The 19,967-nt window shown below is 48.0% G+C and overlaps 1 protein-coding gene across 1 annotated transcript in view; it reads right to left on the bottom strand.

Moving 5' to 3' along the window:
• Positions 1-2,201: 2,201 nt before the first annotated feature.
• The window catches only part of PHF12 (PHD finger protein 12), a 53,753-nt gene continuing 35,987 nt past the window's right edge, over positions 2,202-19,967 (bottom strand). The window contains exons 7-15 of the mRNA XM_004605015.2: positions 17,361-17,525; positions 12,694-12,852; positions 11,275-12,070; positions 9,968-10,093; positions 8,370-8,513; positions 5,498-5,596; positions 4,561-4,643; positions 3,880-4,018; positions 2,202-3,550 (exon numbers count right to left, since the gene is read on the bottom strand). Coding sequence (XP_004605072.2) covers positions 3,216-3,550; positions 3,880-4,018; positions 4,561-4,643; positions 5,498-5,596; positions 8,370-8,513; positions 9,968-10,093; positions 11,275-12,070; positions 12,694-12,852; positions 17,361-17,525 — 2,046 coding nt within the window. The 3' untranslated portion in view covers positions 2,202-3,215. The remainder of the gene's footprint in view (positions 3,551-3,879; positions 4,019-4,560; positions 4,644-5,497; positions 5,597-8,369; positions 8,514-9,967; positions 10,094-11,274; positions 12,071-12,693; positions 12,853-17,360; positions 17,526-19,967) is intronic.

Raw genomic sequence — 19,967 nt, 5'->3', positions numbered from 1 at the left:
GACCTGGGAGCGCCCTCTAGGTCGGCGCTTGTATCAACTCGTAGATGCCTGACTGCGTGCGCGGCCTGGGCGGGTCCGCGCAGTGTCTATACTCCACTGAACTCGGTGGGTGGCTCTTCGCCGGGTAAGGTGCCTGGGGGCCCTGGGACTGCTTTCCTTAGATGCGTACCTCTGGCTCCAGTGGGCGTGCCTATGTAAGCACCCTTTGTTCGTGCCCGAGGTGGACCAAGTCCCTCCACGTGTTTGAACGAACATCTTTTGTGTTCCAGGCCATTGTGCATGTGGGGGGCTTGCAGGTTGAGGTTGAGGCCCCTGGGTATCAGTATGTTAACACCTTCTTCCCTTCTCTTCCCGAGAGGCATACATGAATGCTCCTTAGAGTCTGGGTGCTTTGTTCAATATAAAGACCCGCAATTGCTCATTCTCCAGCTCTCAAGCTTCTAGGATTCTTCCTTGTTCTTTCCCTAGAGTCATCAGGAATGGGGCTGCCAGGATTCACTTTCATTAACTGCTCCTTTTCCTGTCTCTGACCTCACCTCCTCCATCTCTGGAAAACAGCAGAAAGCAAAACCTGTCATCTGTGCTTCAGGAAGAAATGTGTCTGGAATGACTCACAAGTGGCAGCAAAAAGAATGGAGGACAGGGTGGGTGGGGAGAGCAGGAGTAAGGGTAAACTGCCAATGCCTTCATAGAAGAGAAAGTCTTGCTGGAGAAATCCAAGACAAATTAGCACCCATTGTTTGGCACTTAAGGTGTGCTGACTGTGTGGTAAGCATGAAAACACAGAGCAGAACAGTATGTTTCTGCCCCTAGGGAGTTCAAGAGGCTTGCTAGGGCATGGGGAATGGCGGAGACAAAGGCTAGATGAGGAGACAGGCCAGATTCCAGGGAAGTAATGAATGTTAAGAAAACAAATGGATGCATTTCTACCCACAAGGCAAAGATCCTGATATGCAACAGATACCACTTGAACAATGTTAAGTGACACAGGTGCTAAAGAACAGGAGACTGTCTTTAGGAAAAACCTGTGAAGCTCCTGCCATCTGAGAGGAAAGAAAGAAATTTGGTTTGATAAAGTTCTCATGACAAGGGAAGGAATTGCAGCTATGCAAATTGACTTCAAGATATATCTTACACAATGGCAGGGCCTAGATTAATTTCCTTGAATTGGGGAGATGGCTCTAAGGGCTAGAGTGCACACTTTGCACGTTAGGGGCCCCTAACAGACAAGATCTAACCATATTGTCCTTTAAGCACTGCTGGGTATGGCCTGAAAACAAAACAAAGAGATGAGATCAGCTTTTTCCCTTCCAGAGCTTACTTTATTTGCTCAAATTTTACTCCTGGCTCTGCACGCAGGGATCACCCCTGCTTAGCCAGGGATGCTGGAGATTGAACCTGGGTGAGCTGTGTGCAATACTATTTTTCCAGTCCCATATATTTTGATCAACAAATTGCTCATTCTTTTTTTTCCCTTCTAGGTCATACCTGGTGATGCTCAGAGATTATTTCTGGCTCTGTACTCAGGAATTACTCCTGGTGGTGCTTGGGGGACCATATGAGATGCCAGGGATTGAACCCGGATCAGCTGTGTGCAAGGCAAATGCCCAACCCATTGTACTATCACTCTGGCTCCTCCACATTACATCCTAATCCCTAAGAATAAGGGGCCAGTCACATCCTGTGTTGGCTGCCTACTCAAATGACTTTCCCTCAAGCTCTAGCTAACGCTCGACACAAAGGAGAAACCCAAATGAAACTCCTGCTCAGCTAAGGCTAACAGGCAAAGGACAAAACTAGGTATTATGAATTTTCCCAGAATCAATGACTAAAATATAATAACAGCTGGCACAAAGGCAGCGCCCAGCTTCTTAGGTTAAATCTCCTAGATCAAAAGATAGATCTCATGGCAGCTCCTAATAGCTTTTGTTTGGGAGCAGGGACATGCAGACTTGAATTTTTAAAGAATCTGAGTGTCAAGTCAAGCCCTTTGTATAGTGGTTTTCAACGGCCACTCAGCAGGTGTTCAAAGGTTGAAACCACAGCTCTGACTCAAGTTGTACAAAGCTATACCACAGCCTCCTGCGGATGCCCCTGGACCCTTCCATGTTCTTTCACCCACCTTTAGTTTTCTCTCAAATTTCCCCTTCTTCTGACCTCTCAGGGGAATAAGACTTGTTCAATGAAATTGTGGTAACATGAACTCAGGGAGGGACCCCTCGAAGGGTGTGACAGGTAGGACAGACAGGCAGAAAACATAATTTGAAGTATTTTTTGTTTTTTATATACAGAATACAGGAAAGTTTCTGTAAAGTCTAAAACATTACAATTACTATGTACATTGGTACTAGTTGTTGGGGTGGGAAGAGAGAAAGGTGTCAGGGGTGGGAGGAGAGGAAAGAAGTGGCAAGAGAACAAAAAAGGAGACAAAACAGGTTTACGACAAAAACATTTTTGCTACAATAGACAATTTGAATAAAACGCTCTACCACATGTAGTACTGTACACAGTTTTTAAAAACATTGAAAAAATGTCATCACTAGATGTATTTACACAAAATCCAAATACACTTTTCCTTATTTGAAATAAAATAGATGGACAGCCAGAAAAAGAATTCATTTCTCATTTGTCCATAATACACAGTAGCTACCTGTAGTGCAACCGCTGCAGAAGGGAAAATAACTTGGAGGGTGGGAACTGTGGAAGGAGGGTGGGAAGCGATCTTTATATTAAATAAAACAATGATATTGTATAGATTTTGCTGTATGAAAACTGTATTTCTTTTAATATAAAACTATTGTCACTGCCACAAAATAGAACAAGTTTCTGATTATTTACAACGGCGGGCGGGCGAGGAGGCGGGAGCAGGAGGTGGGTGGGGTACGGGATTTGTATTGGAGGAAGTGTCCAGACCATCGGCCTTCCCCTCCCTGCCCACTCTGTTCCGCAGAACAGCTCGGGTCTGCCGCTTTCCCATGAAATGTGGAGTACAAATATATGTGCAAATGCCCCCTAGAACTTGAGAAAAGGAAAAAAAAAAAAAAGAGGATTTAAAAAAAAAAAGTCAAAAGGTTTTTCTTCATTTCATGCAAAGATTGTAGTCGAAGGGTTTCTGGTGGAGTATAGAAAAAAAACCCAGGCTTAGTTTGTGTACATTTTTGCATTGCAGGAGTCTTGGGTTGGGTGGACAGCAGGCAACGGGTTGGCCACCAGTCCTAGGGAACGGAGTTGGAGCGCAGCACAGGGCCCTGGTGGGGCTTGAGGGAGAGCTTCTCGGCCAAGACTCCGTCCTGCAGCAGGCCAGCATCGCCCTTGGGCTGTTTGGTCGCAAACTCAGTGATGCTAAAGACAAACTGCAGGCACCCCAGCTTGATGTAGCTGCCATGGTGCAGTAAGGCTGTGCCTTCCCAGCCGGCCCCACTGCCCCCGATCAAGCTCGAGCTGCTGGCTTTGCAATTGCAGGGTCTCCGCTGTGGCCCCTGGGCCTGGGAGCTCATCATGGCGGCCTCCTCACTTGGCTCTTCATCTTGTTTCTGGTGCCTGCGGCGCCCTGCGAAAAGAGGGGATGGTCACTGGAGAGGAACAGGATTGCTGTGGTTGGTTTCCTGCACTTCCCCCATTCTAACTGCTGCAGCATGAGGGGTGATGGATGCTCAGAAAGGATCAGCAGAGTCCAAAGTCCCAAGTAGGTGTACATACACTTGGGGGGCGCACTGTACTTTCCCTGGACTCGTGAGCAAGGAGGGCATAGCCAATGGGACCCGAAAAGTAAGAGAGGCCGGCCGGCCATGTCAGCACGTCAGGGCTGCCCTGATGGGGCCTTTGAGAATGGGTCGGGAAATGCGAGCTGCGCGGCTGAGGGCATCCGCTCCAACTTACTGATGACACTCTGCACTTTGGCAACAATACTGCTGGGGGGGGTTGGCGGGGTCTTCTCAGAGAAGTCACATGAATACAGCACATTGTCCACCGTTGTCCCGTGTTCACTGTAGTTTAACAGCTCATAATGTTTGGTATTCTGAGGAGGAGGAGGGAAGATAAGATGTGTGGTCTGCTGCGTGGGGCCTGGGCTAAGGGGAGAGAGGACATTTGGAGAAGGCCGTGCTGCTCTACCTGGGGCTGCTCCCCGCCTCCCCATCAAGCCCCTCCTTCCCCATCCCTTCAGAATGGGGCCCAAGACTCACCTCCTCAGGGAAGCCTGCCTGCCTTCCTAGCCCCGCCCCTACCCACCCCTTTACTTTGCCTCCTCAGTACTGGCTCTGATGGAAATCATTTTCATTCACACATCATGATGATGCCTCTCCCTGGGGCACACCCAGAAGGCTTGAACTCTGTTCTAGGCTGGTCCTCTCCCCTGATTCAGGACTGACAGCCCCTGCTGTGCCTGTGCTCTGCCTTAAGAGAAATGCTAGCCCTGCACCTGGGGAACAGTTGGCCAGGGGCAGGGAGCCCTTTCCCACTAAGTCTCTTCTCCAGGACTGACAGGAAGGGAGGAAAAGGACCCTTCACCGCCTTCCACTCCCTCCAGGACGCAACAAACAAACCTGTGCAGACCCTCACCTCATCATAGAATATGCAGGCATGCTTCCCGGACACGTAGTTACAGTGACCATAGTTTGTAAGGCACACATCCATGTCAGCTCCTGCAGGGCGGCAGGAATAGAAAGACAGGCAAAGAACAGATGGTAAGCCGTCTGTCTGCATGTGGGAAGAGCAGAGGGAGTTAGCTCCTGAGTGGGTTCTAGTAGAAACCTCAAGCAATGGGGGTAGCTCAGAGTCCCATTTTTTGGCGTAGGAGCATATCTTGTGGTGCTCTGGGAGTGATCCTACAGTGTTGGGGGCGGGGAGGTGGAAAATCACACACTCTGTGAGGTGAGAGGGAGGGACAGAGTGATTGGATCTAAGCTCCTGCATGCAGAGCAAGAGCTTGAGCCCTTTGAGCTCTTCCTTGTCTGCCCCTTACTTGTGAACAAAGCTGGTGTCTTTTCCACCGCTTTACTAAAGAACAACTGATGTGACAGCTGTCCTGTTTGAACACATGAAGCTGCTGCTCAAAGGGAAAGAGTGAGCTCCTGAAAAGGATGGGGTATTTCCAGGAGAGTCCAACATGGGGTATGGGACTGACAAGGCACATCACCTGACAGAGGGAAATGCCTAGGCGGAGAGCGAAATCTTCTGTCTCTGTACAAGAAGACAGGGTCAACAGAAGGGCAGCTAGGTCTGACCTCCAGAGACAAATAATTTGCCCTTTCCACTGGTTATTCCCTATGTTTTAAATATCTTACTGGGAGGGGAGGTGTTCATGCTTCCCAGGTGCGAGGTCCTGGGTTTGAATAGCCAGCACTGAATCAAATGAAAGAGAAAGCCTAGTGGGCCGCAGAGCTGACTTTTCTTCTCTTCTGACATGACACAAAGCTACAGTGACCTTTCTTGGTCACTCTTGTCCAGATATCTGCTGGGTTGAGTCCGGAGGCTGGAACAGACCATGGCCACTCACCTGTCCCGATGTAGAGGGTTCGATAGCACATATTCACAGCTCCTCCCAGTCCCAGGAGCGGGTAGAACACAGCTCGGGCCTGTACCTCCTTTCTCTGCACTACAAAACAAACGGAATAGGATCGCTCAGAAAGTAAGAACCCATGCATGAGTCATCCTTTCCAAACTGGCATGTGGTAAATGTTTGGTAAACAGGGATCATACCTGGTGATGCTCAGGGGTTATTCCTGGCTCTGTACTCACATATCCCTCCTGGTGGTACTTGGGGAACAATATGGGATGCTGGGAATTGAACTTGGGCTGGCTGCATGCCAGGCAAGCACCTTACCCACTGTACTATCTCTCTGGCCCCTGAATTTTTTGAAAATTTTAATCACCATAAATTACAGTTACAAAGTTATTACTAAGCTTCAGGCCACAATGCTTCAACACCAATCCCTTTACTAGTGTCCATTCCCTCCACCAAGATGAACTATCTTTGAAGATGGTCATGGAATTCAAAGATGAAAGTACTTCAAGCTCCTGGGCCACCTGCTGGTAGGAGCTGGTAAATGATGGATAGAGGTTACCTGGGATCTTGGTAAAAAGCAGATCTGTTTTTTTTGTGTGTGTGTGGGGAGGGTGGGGGGGGTTGGGAATACCTAGCAGTGCTCAGGAATCACTACTGGGGCTACTTGGGCAACCATATAGGACATTGGGGATGATACCTGGGTCAGCCAAGAGCAAGGGAAGTGCCCTGTCCATGGTACTATCTCTCTGGCCCCTAGATTCTGTTATTTTTCCACTATGGATTTTGGGGCCTCACCTGGAGGTGCTCAGGGGTCTCTATGTGGTGCTGGGATTTGAATCAGGGTCATAGTTGCCTGCAAGGCAGGTGCCTGACTTTTTGCACTAGTTCTGTGGCCCAAGATTCTGATTCTGTAGGTCCAAAGTGAAGCTTCTTTTTTTGGGTGAAGGTAGAGGTGGGGACTGAGATGGTGGGGCTGGGTCACACCCAGAGGTGCTCAGTATTATGCAGTGCTGGGGACAGAACTAGGGCTGGCTGTGAGCAACCACCTTAACCCCTGTACCATTTCTTTGCCTCGAAACTGCAACTTTGTTTTGTTTGGGGGCCACATCTAGCAGTGCTCAAAGCTTACTCTGCCTCTCTGCTCAGGGACAACTCCTAGAGGTGTTTGGGGGTTCGTATGCAATGTTGGGGATGGAACTGAGGTGAGGCACATGCAAGACAAATGCACTGATTATCTCTAGCACAAACTATGCAATCCCTTAGGTTTTTTGGGAGAAGGGGTCCACAACTGGTGATACCCAGGAGTTATTCCTTGGCTCTGCACTCAGGAATTACTCCTGGCTGCTCAGGGGACATACGGAATGCTGGGGATTAAAACTGGAGCAGGTACTATATATACTGTACTATTGATTGGGCCCAAACTCTCCATTTCTTTTTGGGCCATACCTGGTGATGCTCAGGGGTTACTCCTGGCTCTGCACTCAGGAATTATTCTTGTTGGTACTTGGGGAACCAGATGGGATGCCAGGAATTGAATGCGGGTTGGCCACATGCAAGGCAAAAATGCCCTACCCTCGGGGGCTGGAGAGATAGCACAGCGGGTAGGGCATTTGCCTTGCACGCGGCCGACCCGGGTTCAAATCCCAGCATCCCATATGTTCCCCTGAGCACGGCCAGGGGTAATTCCTGAGTGCAGAGCCAGGAGTAACCCCTGTGCATCGCCAGGTGTGACCCAAAAAAAGCACAAAAAAAAAAAAAATGCCCTACCCTCTGTATATTAACTGGCCCCTAAACTCGCCATTTTTTCAGGGCCCTTCTGGGCGGGGGGGTCATACCTGGTGATGCTCAGAGGTTAACTCCTAGCTCTGACTCAGAAATCACTCCTGGTGGTGCTTAGGGTACCATATGGAATGCCAGAAATCAAACCTAGGTTGGTAATGTGCAAGGCAAACACCCAACCCGCTGTACTATCACTCCGGCCCCAAACTTTCCATTTCTTTTTTTCTTTTTGGGTCACACCCGGCGATGCACAGGGGTTACTCCTGGCTCTGCATTCAGGAATTACCCTTGGTGTTGCTCAGGGGGCCATATGGGATGCTGGGATTCGAACCCAGGTTGGCCGCATGCAAGGCAAACGCCCTACTGTACGCTGTGCTATCGCTCCAGCCCCGCAAACTTTCCATTTCTAATAACAAGCTTTAGATGGTGCCAATGCTGCTGGATTGGGACCACACCTTTAAAAACAGCATAGCTCTTAAATGACTGATGGTCCAAGGGGTACTCTTGGCACAGTCTACTTCCTGGGAAGAATTTCCAGAACGCTAGTTTCACTATTTTTCTGTTTTCATCTTTTACTTTTCTCCTGCTTTTTGGGCCACGCTCTGCAGCGCTCAAAGTTTGCTCCTGGTGGACTCTGGGAACCACTTGGGGTACTAGGGATAAAACCTGGATCTGTTGTTGTGTGCAAGGCAAGTGCTAACCCACTGTACTATCGCAGCGTCCAATTCTGTTTTTCATCTTAAACTTGAAATAGTACCTATTAGAAGACTTAGAAAGCTTTTCTAACTCAAACATTTGAAAGCAACTGAGCAGAATGCATACCATATACACCTAAGATACTCAGAACAGTTTTCAAAGTGAATGTACACAGAAGGTTTAAGCAGACTTCTGGAGTCTGATCTGAAAGCTGTATATGCCATATTCTTCCTGCTTTCTGAGAGAAAAAGACCAAATGCTTTATGGAATTCACACGGACAACTGAGATACTGAAAGCCGAGGTTCTCCATGGAAGGGAGTGAGCTGCTGACCCGTAGAGAATGAAGACCTGCTGGGGGTGTGATGCGAGGGCAGCGTCCATGCATACCTTCTGTGTGGTGCCCTCCAGAAGACAACGGATGTGCCCCAACATTGCCCGGTGACACTTGGACCCGGGAGGGGAAAAGCTGATGTATTCTCTGCAAGGCCAGAAACTTGATCAGCTTCTCATCCAGCATATTTATCTCGATTTCTATTAGTTAAAGAAAAGATTTAAGAAAGTAGCTTTAATTTTTAATCTTAGGAGGAGGAGGAAATGTAATAATGGAAATAGATTGTGGTGTGTGTGTGTGTTACAGAGCAAATACTTTGAGTTTCCTAAAATCCAGCCATGCGATTTTCTCAAACTGCATAGAGAACAAAGTGTTACAGTGAGAGATGCAGTGAGAGATGTCCCTCACCACTCCTCAGCACAGGCTGCACAGACACCTGATTTTTGGGAATGGTCCTAAAGAAGATTTTTGGCCCTAGGGAAGTAGAGCCAGTCTTTGAAAGAGGGCCCACATATTGATAATTCAGATTTGGATTTCTAGCCTCCTTCTTCAAGGAGATTATGGTTTGCCCTATTTCTTGATTTGGGGGATTCCCACAGATGACATTCCTCCTTTGGTTTATTTGTCTTGGGCACTTGCTATGGTGCTCAGGGAATCATGTGTGATGCTGGGGATCGAACCCAAGTCAGCTGTGTGCAAGGCAAATGCCCTACCCACTGTATTCTCTCTCTCTCTCTCTCCCTTTCTCTTTTTGGGATCATACAGAATGTAAACATTTAATGTTTTGAGGAATCTCCACATCATTTTCTATAGAGCCCACTGTATTCTCTTTCAGGTGCCTAGATCCTTCCTCTGAGAGCAAGGCTCCTCCTGGTTTCCCCAGCAAGTCCAGTGATCTATGTACAGTGGTTCTGTTCTCTCACTGGCTCCATGTAGCTATTCTCCGTTCATCTCTAGATCATGTACACATGCAACTGTACAAGGCAAAACTAGGTATTCAGCTATCCCACTCATCCTTCTGAGTTCAGGAATCCCTAAACTCTGTCTTTTTATGTTGTTTTGGGGCCTCACTCAGCTGTGATTAGGCATTACTCCTGGCAGTGCTGGGGGACCGTATCTGGTGCTGGGGATTTGAACTAGGGCTTCGGTCCCACAGCCACATTCAAGGCACAAGTGCTTTATTTCCAGTCTATGATCTCTGGTTTTTTGTTTTTTTTTTTTGCTTTTTGGGTCACACCTGGTGATACACAGGTGTTACTCCTGGCTTTGCACTCAGGAATTACTCTTGGTGATGCTTAGGGGACCATATGGAATGCTGGGAATTGAACCCGGGTCGGCGCGTGCAAGGCAAATGCCCTACCCGCTGTGCTATTGCTCCAGCCCCTGATCTCTGTTTTTTAATTATTTTTTTTCCCCTCAAAATTATGGTTTTTGGGGTCATACCTGGAGGTGCTCAGGGATTTATCCCGTCTCTGTGCTCAAGAATGACTCCTGGTGTTACTCAGGGTGCCGGGGATTAAGAAATGGTAAAATAGCAAATGTCCTAACCACTGTACTATCTCTCCAGCCCCATAATCTCTTTCTGAAAGAAGTTAAATGCTGTGTAGAGGCCGCACGACCACAGAAGCTGGTGCACAAGCTGCTGCTTACTCACCTCCATTGACATCCATAAATGCTCGAAGTGAATTGGTGAGGTCCACCATGGCAGTAGAGTTGGCTGGGAAAGAGGGTACGGTTAAAGCGCTTCCTATGGATAACGTGCCGGGGCTGACCTTGCCATCTGGGGACGGAGTAGGAAGACGGTTACTTACGTCGCCTGAGGGAAACCCACTGGTCCAATCCCCCACTGCTGAGACAGGTCTGGATTTCGGACCCAAAGTGATGTTCCCTTCTTGATTCTCACCCCATAGGTTCTGGAACTCCTAGAGCTAAAAACGTGTGGTGAGGAAGGGTGGATGGAACGACAATTATATCTGGGGGCATGCAGGAGTCTCCAGAGCAAGGAGAAGCAGTGACATTTATTGCTCTGGAAACAAAGTGGGGTCACGTCTTTCTCAGGACCTTGAGCACTTCCCTGCAGCCTCTACTCAGTATGCCTGTCTACAAAAGTTCCCCTCACAGGATGCAAAATCCACCAAATTGGTACTGTGAAAAAAAAGAAAGGAAAAGCGTCTGAGAGAAGGGTCCATCCTGGGCCTGGGGAGTCCCCAGAAGAGAAGTCAGTACCTGGACTCCCAACTGCCTGACTCACAGTGGGTTCCAGCAGCATCTGAAACCTGGTTCAGATGTTAAGTTCAGCAACCGAGGCCTGAGTGCCGATTGAGGACAGCTGAGAGCACACCCTTACCAGGCCACGCATGGCGGTAAGGGCCTTTCTTACAGCACATGGCCTGAAGACAAGCTTTGGGGTTAGACCAAACTTTGTGGGCATCCCATGTCCAGCTATTTTGAAAGGCAGTGTTGTTCTGTAGCCTGTTTCCCCTAACTTGGGAGTCCTTTCAAATGAACTGGTTCTCAAGTTCAGATCACATGTGATTCTAATCTCTGGGACAGATCATGGAACACAGAGGTCACCTTCTACAACTGCAGACTGCCCTCAGTGGCTCCCGAGAGAACACAACCTTCAGGGTCATGAAACAAAGCAGGCACAAGACTAGGCCTGCAGGTGTGGGAAGTGAGAGTCACGAGCCCTTGGCTGTAGATCTAATCCTGCTAGTGACCCAGTCAATAGCTTAAGAAAATCCCTTAAGCTTTCAGAGCTGAAGCAGTCTCAGTGGAAAGAGGGGGACAAGTTGTCATGTCCTTTTTCTTCTATCACAGAAATGAGGTATAAAAATATAGAAATCAAAGCCCTCTGCAATTTTCACAGGGATATAAGTGATTTTTTTTTTTAACTTTGCATTCTTTGCCAGGAAGAGCACAGAATCATTACAAATCATATAAAGTCTGAGAAGTACTCACCTGATGATGGCGCTGGTGAGCAGAATCGTTGGTTGGCTCCGGTGGCCAAGATACCGTCTCCTGCTGCTTGGGGGGGAGTAAGCACCCGGGTGGCATTTGGGGGTGAGCCCAATGGCCTTGAATCTGTCAACGGAGGTCCTATCTGTGATTGGACAGTCTTTCTTTGCAAAGTGCTGGTGTTCTCGATGCTGGCACAAGAGCTGGGAATGGAAGGGGGCAGGCTTGGGACCGGAACCAAACTCCTCTGGGGGCAAGAGCTGGGGCCAGTGACATTCTCTGTCTTCACAATGATGCCGACGGTGTGGTTCTGAATCACCCCAGCCGCTGGTGGCGTGAGGGGCCGAGGCCAGCCTTGCCGGTGTGAGAAGCTTGGAAGGGGGTTGCTGGCGCCTGGAAGTCGCCGGGGGTCCGTGGAATCAGTGGGGCTGCTGTAGAGGTGTGGGCCATTGGCTTTCACCTCTGTGTTCACTGGCCCGTTGGCAGTCCCACAGGGGGTTCTCTTGGATTTTTCCGCACAAGAACTGCAGCTGATGTCCTCTAGGGCTGGGGGCTGGTGGGGTGGAGAGCAGCTCAGGGAATTTTGGGAGCTAATCCCTGAGGGGCAGGACAAGGGGTAGTGGGAAGGTATAGGTGCCTTGTCAGTTGTTTGCAAGGAGGTGGTGATTGAGCTGTCAGTCACAATAACAGGCTTAATATCAGCCTTCTCTGTCTGTTCAGAGTCCCAATGCGAAGGCATCTGCTTAGCAGATAAATGTTTCAATATGCTGCACTGGAGCGCAACAACACTACAGAGCCACTGCAACGGAAGGAGAGGAGAGGAGAGGAGGGTGAGAGGCCTGGGAGGCTGCAGGTCCTTCCTGTCACAGCGGCCAGGACTACAGTAGAGCTGACAAGCACTGTCTCCAAGGTCCTACTGCAAATGCCCAGAGAAAGAAAGTGCTTGACTCTTGATAGGATTTCATTTCCACCCCCCCACAATAAGACTGTTATACTCAGCAGGCAACACCCTCTCAGCTGAGCTTGGGATTCCTGTTCTGGCTCTGCCTGTAAGGCTCACCTTATGACCAAAATGAAGCAAATACCCCAGATACCTGCTGTGTGTCCAGCACTGTCTCCTAACCTCTCTAGGGGTTTGCTGGTCTTTCTATAAGACAAACTTTGCCCATCATCTCACAGCACAGTGGGGGACTGTGGAGAGAAGCAGGCTGGTTGACTGTGTAGTTCTCTCATTTATCTCAGGATCTGAGACAGAGGTTCTCTCTGGAATGTTCAAGTCCTGGGTCTGGGGGAAGGGGTGAGACAAGGGGTGGATGGGGTTGTATAAGACCAGGATGGGAATGACTGAGATCACTTCCAGTCACATCTGTGGCAAGATGGAAGGAAAATGGGGTTTGGAACCCAAGCCCTGCCTTCACTCACCTCTTGCTGCTCGGCCTGGGTGGCTAAGTGCTCAGAGTTCAAAAGGTGCGTCTGTGATTCCTCGGGGATCCCATTGCAGATCAGCTCCCCATCCCGAATGGCCGCAGGTGCAATGAGAGGGGGTGGAAACTGGTACTGAGATTTGATAGCATCAGGAACCTGTTCATGACAGACAGAGAAAAGAGAGGAAGATAATACCAACATGGTGAACGGATTCTGTCCTGGCCATGCTCTTCTGTCCATGGTGCTGATATCAAGGGATCATATCCACTCTGGGGTCAACCGTAGACAAGGAAGCTCAGTGGGCTATGTCAGTTCTGTGCTCTTATCTCCCTGACCCATACTCGGGCCCCAAAAGACAGAGTAATGGTAAGAGCAGGCACATTCTTCACCTAGGCTGGGACTGCAGGACCCAGAAACCACTGCATGCTGCTTTCTGCTTCGGCTTAAAAAGTGTTAAGACTGAGGGGACGAAGATAGTAGAGTGGGTAGGGAGCTTGTCTCACATGTGGCCAATCTGGGATTGGTCCTCAGCATCCCCTAGGGTCCCCTGAGCACCAAGCCCTGAGCACAGAGCCAAGAGTAATCCCCGAGCATTGCTGGGTGGGGATCCCAAACCAAAACCAAATGAAACATAAAGACTGATACTACACAGGGGTTGAGAATGGAAATCGAGGCACTTGTTGCTCTGCATCAAGTTTTGGAGATGGGATATGTCTGAAAAATACAACAGTAATAAAATTCATTATTGTAGAGGTTGGAGAGAGTGCTCAACAGGCTGAGTGCCTGCTATGCATGCAGGAGCCCTAGGCTTGACTTCAGTACCGTATGGTCCTGCAAACACTGCCAGGAGTGTCCCCAGCAGTCACTCAACCAGGACTAGCCTCGGAACACCACGGAGTATAGACCCCCACAAACAAACCAAGAAGAAAAAGGTCACATTCATGATTGGAATGTTTGGATGTAGCCAGGCTCATGAAAAACAATCACTATCCGTTTTCTTTATCCATTCATGATTTATGAAACTATTAAATTCTGTTCTTGATACATAAGGACATGAGAGATACTCTGATTCACACCATGTAAGGAAAGAGCCACACAAGCAAAGACATTAATGCACCTTTACTGAGTGCTTTCTGAGGCTGGGCACTGTGCCAAATCCTAGACGTTCAGGGAACTTCAACATAAGGCTTGCCATTAAGGAGAACACAGTCTAGAGGGGAGGTCAATGCAGAACATTTCAAAGGTTCTGTTGTCAGCACTGTAAGTCCCCTGACCACCACCTGGAGTAACCCTCCAGCAACAAGCCAGACGGAGACCCTGAGCACTGCTCAGTATAGCCAAAACTGCAACTCTCCACACCTCACATCCCCCGCTGCCGAAACCAAACCAGAAACATACAAAAAAGAAATACAAAATATTTCTTTCTGGGGAAAGTAACCTGGGGTTAGGGAAGATTTCATAGGAAGAATCTGTGCTGAGGGGATGGAGTAGGGGTAGGGTATTTGCCTTGCATGCGGTCGACCAGGTTCGTTGCTCAGCATTACGTATGGTCCTCTGAGCATCACCAGGAGTAATTCCTGAGTGCAGAGCCAGGAGTAACCCCTGATGCCAGTGTGACCCAAAAAGAAAAAAAAAAAATCCACAAAAACAAACGAATAAAAATAAAAAACAAACCTCAGGTGCTGACAAGGAACTTCGAGGCAAAGGCACAGCAAGACTGGGTGAAGATGTCATGTGAGGCAGGGAGATATGCAGACACTTGGTGGGCTTAGAAAATATTTATAGAACCAAGGGATTTGGTAACAAAGCCCCTGGAGAAAGGTCCCATAACTTTGCCTGGGAGACCATACAGATAGCTGTCATTCCCTGAAACTAGAAGCACAAGAGAAAGGAAAGATCTGGAGACAGAGGACTTTGTATCGGGCAGGTGGAGACCAAGGAGTCTGCGAGAAGAAAGTAGATATAAGGAGGGAGGGAAGGAAGCGTCACCATTTTTAGTGTTCGCCAGTGCTATGGGCTTCTCTGAGGTCACCTAGAAATGGAGGGGGAGGAATGGAGTGGTAGGTTAGTTTCCAGGGGGCCCCTGTGGGAGAGGGAAGGAGTAAGGGAAACAAGGATCCAGCAACTAAGATACAAAGCTTTTGACAGATCCCAGATGCACTACTATATATCAAAGGCCAAAGTTTCAGGAGAGGTAGAACAATTTTCCATCACTGCTCTCTGGTGACAAAGTCCATATTTGGTTTTATTTATTTTTAAAAAATTTTGTGCCACCCCAGCATTACTCAAGGGACCACATGCAGTGTTGACAATCAAACCAGAGCTGGCTATGCCATGTACAAGGCAAGTGCCTTAACCCCCATACTATCTTCTTGGCCCCTGTCCAAGGACAAAATCCAGGTGACTTATACCCTTTGATTTTCCTCAGGAGTAGAGGTAACTAGAAGAGAGGGGGGCAGGGGGAGGAGTCAGAGAGACACCTCAATGGACTGACTGCATGTTTTCCATGCAGAGTGTTTGAGTTCTATCCCTAGACCATAGATGATACAAGTACCACCAAGAGTGACCCTTGAGCATGGAGTCAGGAATAGCTTGAGCACTACTGGGCATGTCTCTGCCAAAAAATATATAAAGGGTTGCTCTCATCAAAATAAACAAACAAAACAAAACAAACAAGCAAACAACCACCCCCACATGATTTGTCAAGGCATCCAGGCCTGCTCACTTCAGCAGTCAGGCTCTCTTGCAAATCTACAATGGCTTATCTATCTTTAGATCTGTTTAATTAAGAAATGAGGCATGCCACCTCTAACATATCCATCCTACCCGCCACTGAAAACACCTTAGTTTAATTTTGGAAAACTGGTGTTCCCACTGAAGTATAAATATTTACACAGTTAAGAGTTTGTTATACAATTTTCTACAGTTAACATCTTGCTAGTGCTGACACCCACTGAAGTGATGAGGCAGCGAGTGATTTTAAAGTGTGGCTGCCACCCAGTGGCCATATCTGAGAACTGTTGATTTCCATTAATACAAAGACCTGTGGGATTATTTTATGAGAAAAATCATATGGGTATAGTACTCGGCTATAGGTTAACTGAAAGAGGAAATGGTCTATGAAGAACAATCTCAACTCCACCAAATGCTTTTTATTTTTGTTTTTTGGGCTACAACTGACAATACAGAAGTAACTCCTGGCTTCTGTGCTCAGGAATTACTCCTGGCCATGCTTAGGGGACCATTCGAGGATGACCACTCGATGAACCCAGGTCATCTAAGTGCATGGCAAGTGCCTTACCCACTGTACTCCCTCTCCAGCTTTACTACCCTCTACAACCCCCCCGCCCCAAATGCTTTTTCATGAAGGAAATAATTCATCAAATGATTTTCATTAAAGAAATTATTGTTAATCTCCATGAACATACTTTAGCAAAATTTTTTTTGGGGGGAGGGTGATGCACTGGGCGATGCACCGGAGTTATTACTGGCTCATGCACTCAGGAATTACTCCTGGCGGTGCTCAGGGAACCATTTGTCATGTGATGCTGGGAATCGAACCTGGGTCGGCGCGTGCAAGGCAAATACCCTATCAGCTGTGCTATCACTCCAGCCCCTTTAGCAAATGTCAAGGGCACACAAACAAGTGTAATTGTAGCAATGCCACAATTTAGGGTATTGGTGATACAGTAACAGCCTGGAAAAGTAGATGTTTCATTTGGTTTTGTTCCTGGACCTAACCAGTTGTGTTCAGGGATCATTCCTGGAAGGACTCAGGACTTTGGGGATCACATGTAGTGTGGGGGATCAAACTTGGGTTGGCCATGAGACAAGTGACATATCTACTGAACTAACTCTCTGCCTGACCCTGGAAAAATAGATGTGAGGATCCATCAGAACTTTTCCTAAGTGACTTCAGCTGGGATAGCTTTTCAATTTTTTTTGTTTTTTTTTTTTTTTGCTTTTTGGGGCGATACACAGGAATTACTCCTGGCGGTGCTCAGGGTACCATATGGGATGCTGGGAATCGAACCCGGGTCGGCCGCGTGCAAGGCAAATGCCCTACCCGCTGTGCTATCTCTCCAGCCCCAGCTTTTCAATTTCTACCTGACCCTCTGCTTAACCATCCCCCATACTCACCTTACCAGTCAGCTTTGGGATGAAGCCATCTTAGAGAACAGACAACATGGGTGGAGGGACAGGGGGGCAATACCAGAGCACATCTATGTTTGGTGGAACTAACTCTAAACATATTTATCCCCAGGAGAACTGGAGCCATGCAAAGTTGGGGTTTGATCTGATAATCATTTTTTTTTTCTTTTTTGCTTTTTGGGTCACACCCGGCAATGCACAGGCGTCATTCCTGGTTCATGCACTCAGGAATTACCCCTGGCGGTGCTCAGGGGACCATATGGGATGCTGGGATTCAAACCCGGGTCGGCCGCGTGCAAGGCAAACGCCCTACCTGCTGTGCTATCGCTCCAGCCCCTGATCTGATAATCTTGATGTACATCCTCAAGTAGTAAAATGTATGGGTCATATTTAACCCTGGCTGAAGCACCACAGACAACTCTCAGGCTTCTGACCCCTTAATCTTAACAGAGGGCATGACCCTAATCTGTTCCTGGGAGTCAATTGAGAGACTCTATCTTACTGTGACTTACCTTCAAGCTTCTTCTTTTGACTGACTGGAGCACTCGGCGGTTAGGAGGATGTTTCTTGTGGATTCGGTTCAGAAAGTCCACTTTAACCACATGCTGAGAAATGGCGTCCTGGAACCGGTCAAACACCTGGCACCTGTTGCTCAGTGTCATATTCTTCTGGTTCAGCTGGGGAAAAACAGATGTGCTTTTGTAGTGAGCTTCAAAAGTGCCCTCACTCTCAACTAATCTCTTCATTGAAAAAAAAAAAACAACAGGAGGTTCTGGTCATACCTTTTCCCTCTGTCAGGGGTGACTATTTCAACACTTCTGTCAGCAGGCCAAAATAGATGACACTTTTCCCCTCAGCCCAGCCCAATGCAGCAAGTGAGAGAAAACCACCGTGTTCCCAATTCCTAGAGAGCTTGAGGCGGGGACCGGAAATAGAAAATGAGTCTAAAAGTGCCCTTAAAATTCAGCCTCAGCCTTTCTTCTGTCCAGCTCAGAGTATAGGTTCAGAGGAGACCTGGACTCTCTAGTGAGAGCGGCTCCTAAGGAAGCAGGAATGATTGCCTGAGAGCTAGGATGAGAACCAGACTCCTGCGTACTCTGTACTATTCTTCTTAATAACAGGGACTGCTACTGAGGCCATTTGGATATCACTTCCTCTAGTGGAGCCAGAAAGCCCTGGATTGTTCTTTTTGGGGCTTTGTTTTTGTTTGGGGGGCCACACCTGGCAGTGCTGAGAGCTTACTCCTGGTTCTGTACTCAGAGATCACTGCTGGCAGCCTCAGAGGACCATATGAGGTGCTGGGGATCAAACCCAGGTCAGCTGTGTGCAAGGTAAGTGCCTTACCCGCCGTGCTATCGCTCTGACCCCATCCTGGATTGCTCAGAGAAAGAAGTTTCTGCAGCAGCACACAGAAGACAATGGCACTTTTCTCTTCTACATCCCTATACTTTAATTCCGAGAAAAGGGTGATGGAGTGCTTTCTGATTAGTATACTAGGCGAACGCCTAAGTGGCTAATTTAAATAAACTTAATTAGTAAATTTTCACCTGCTGGCACACTGCTCTTTATTCATATCAGGGGGCTAGAGACAGGGCTCAATGAGCTGAGTGCATGCTTCGCACCCCGCTTCAATCTCTAGCACCGAATTGTGCCCTTAGTCCCCTGAGCACTGCTTCATATGGTCCCACCTCCTCCCTTCTGCCCCAAAGTAATAACACTGAGTAGACTGCTCCTGTTTGCTTTTCTTCTGTTCCAGAAGGCAAACCAAGATAGGAGAGACACTTCCTCCTAGATAAATCTTTCTGCATGGCAGCAGTCAACAAAGAGGGCAAAGTAATTCATCTATTTCACATGCACAGGTCTATAGAAACCCAGATCTGCATATGGCAGTGAACACTGTCACATAGAGGGCCGATAGTCTATGGTGACCAGTATTTGATACTCAATAAACCTGGAGCTAAAAGCTGTAACTTTTTTTTTTTTCAGTGCCAAGGATTGAATTCAGGATACCACACGGGCAAGGCACATGTTCTTCAACTAAGCCACACTTGGTGGTTCTCAGGAGATCATGTGGTACCAGGGATTGAACTTGGGCCCCTACATGCAAAGTGCTCAGCTCTTTGAACTGTCTGGTCCTAGCAATAGCCTTTCCATTTTTATTTATTGTTTTGTTTTAGTTTTTGTGGACCACACCCAGCAATGCTCAGGTCTTTTTTTTTTTTTTTTTTTGCTTTTGGGTCACACCCAGCAATGCTCAGGGGTTACTCCTGGCTTTGCACTCAGGAATTACTCCTGGCGGTACTTGGGGGACCATATGGGATGCCGGGGATTGAACCTGGGTCGGCTGCGTACAAGGCAAATGCCCTACCCGCTGTGCTATCGCTCCGGCCCCAATGCTCAGGTCTTACTCCGGGCTCTGATCACTCCTGGCAGGGCTAGAAGGAAAATATGGGGTGCTGGAGATCAAACCCAGGATGGCCACATGCACATACAAGGCACACACCCTATTCACTGTATTATCACTCTGGCCCAGCAATAACCTTTTTAATCTATATGTTTTGGTTTTGGTACAAACCTGGCAACTTGGGGGAAGGGGTGGGGCATGCAATCCCTGGTGACACTTGAGAACTACCCGGTGCCAGGAATTAAACCTGGGGCTACAGAATGCAAAACATGTGCTCTAGGCCTTTGAATTACCTCCCTGGCCCCTTATTTGTTTTATTTTTAGAGTCCCACCTGCAGAGCTCAGAGGCCTAGGATAGAATCCAGGATAGAATCTTCTGTGTGTGTTTTTTTTTTTTTTTTTTTTTGCTTTTTAGGTCACACCCGGCGATGCACAGGGGTTACTCCTGGCTCATGCACTCAGGAATCACTCCTGGCAGTGCTCAGGGGACCATATGAGATGTTGGGAATCGAACCCGGGTCGAGTGCGTGCAAGGCAAATGCCCTACCCGCTGTGCTATCGCTCCAGCCCCTCTTCTGTGTTTTTTTTTAAAAGTAACCTTCTAAATTTCTTTACTTTAAGTCTCTGGTGATACCTGGCAGTGCTCAGGGAACCATATGTGGAGATTTGAACTGGCGTTCACAGCACATAAAGCAAGTACCTTTTGTACTATCTT

Source organism: Sorex araneus, chromosome 3 (genome assembly GCF_027595985.1).
Source record: "Sorex araneus isolate mSorAra2 chromosome 3, mSorAra2.pri, whole genome shotgun sequence".
Taxonomy (NCBI): Eukaryota; Metazoa; Chordata; class Mammalia; order Eulipotyphla; family Soricidae; genus Sorex; species Sorex araneus.
The sequence above is the reverse complement of the archived record's forward strand: the minus strand, read 5'-3'. Positions and strand labels throughout refer to the sequence as shown.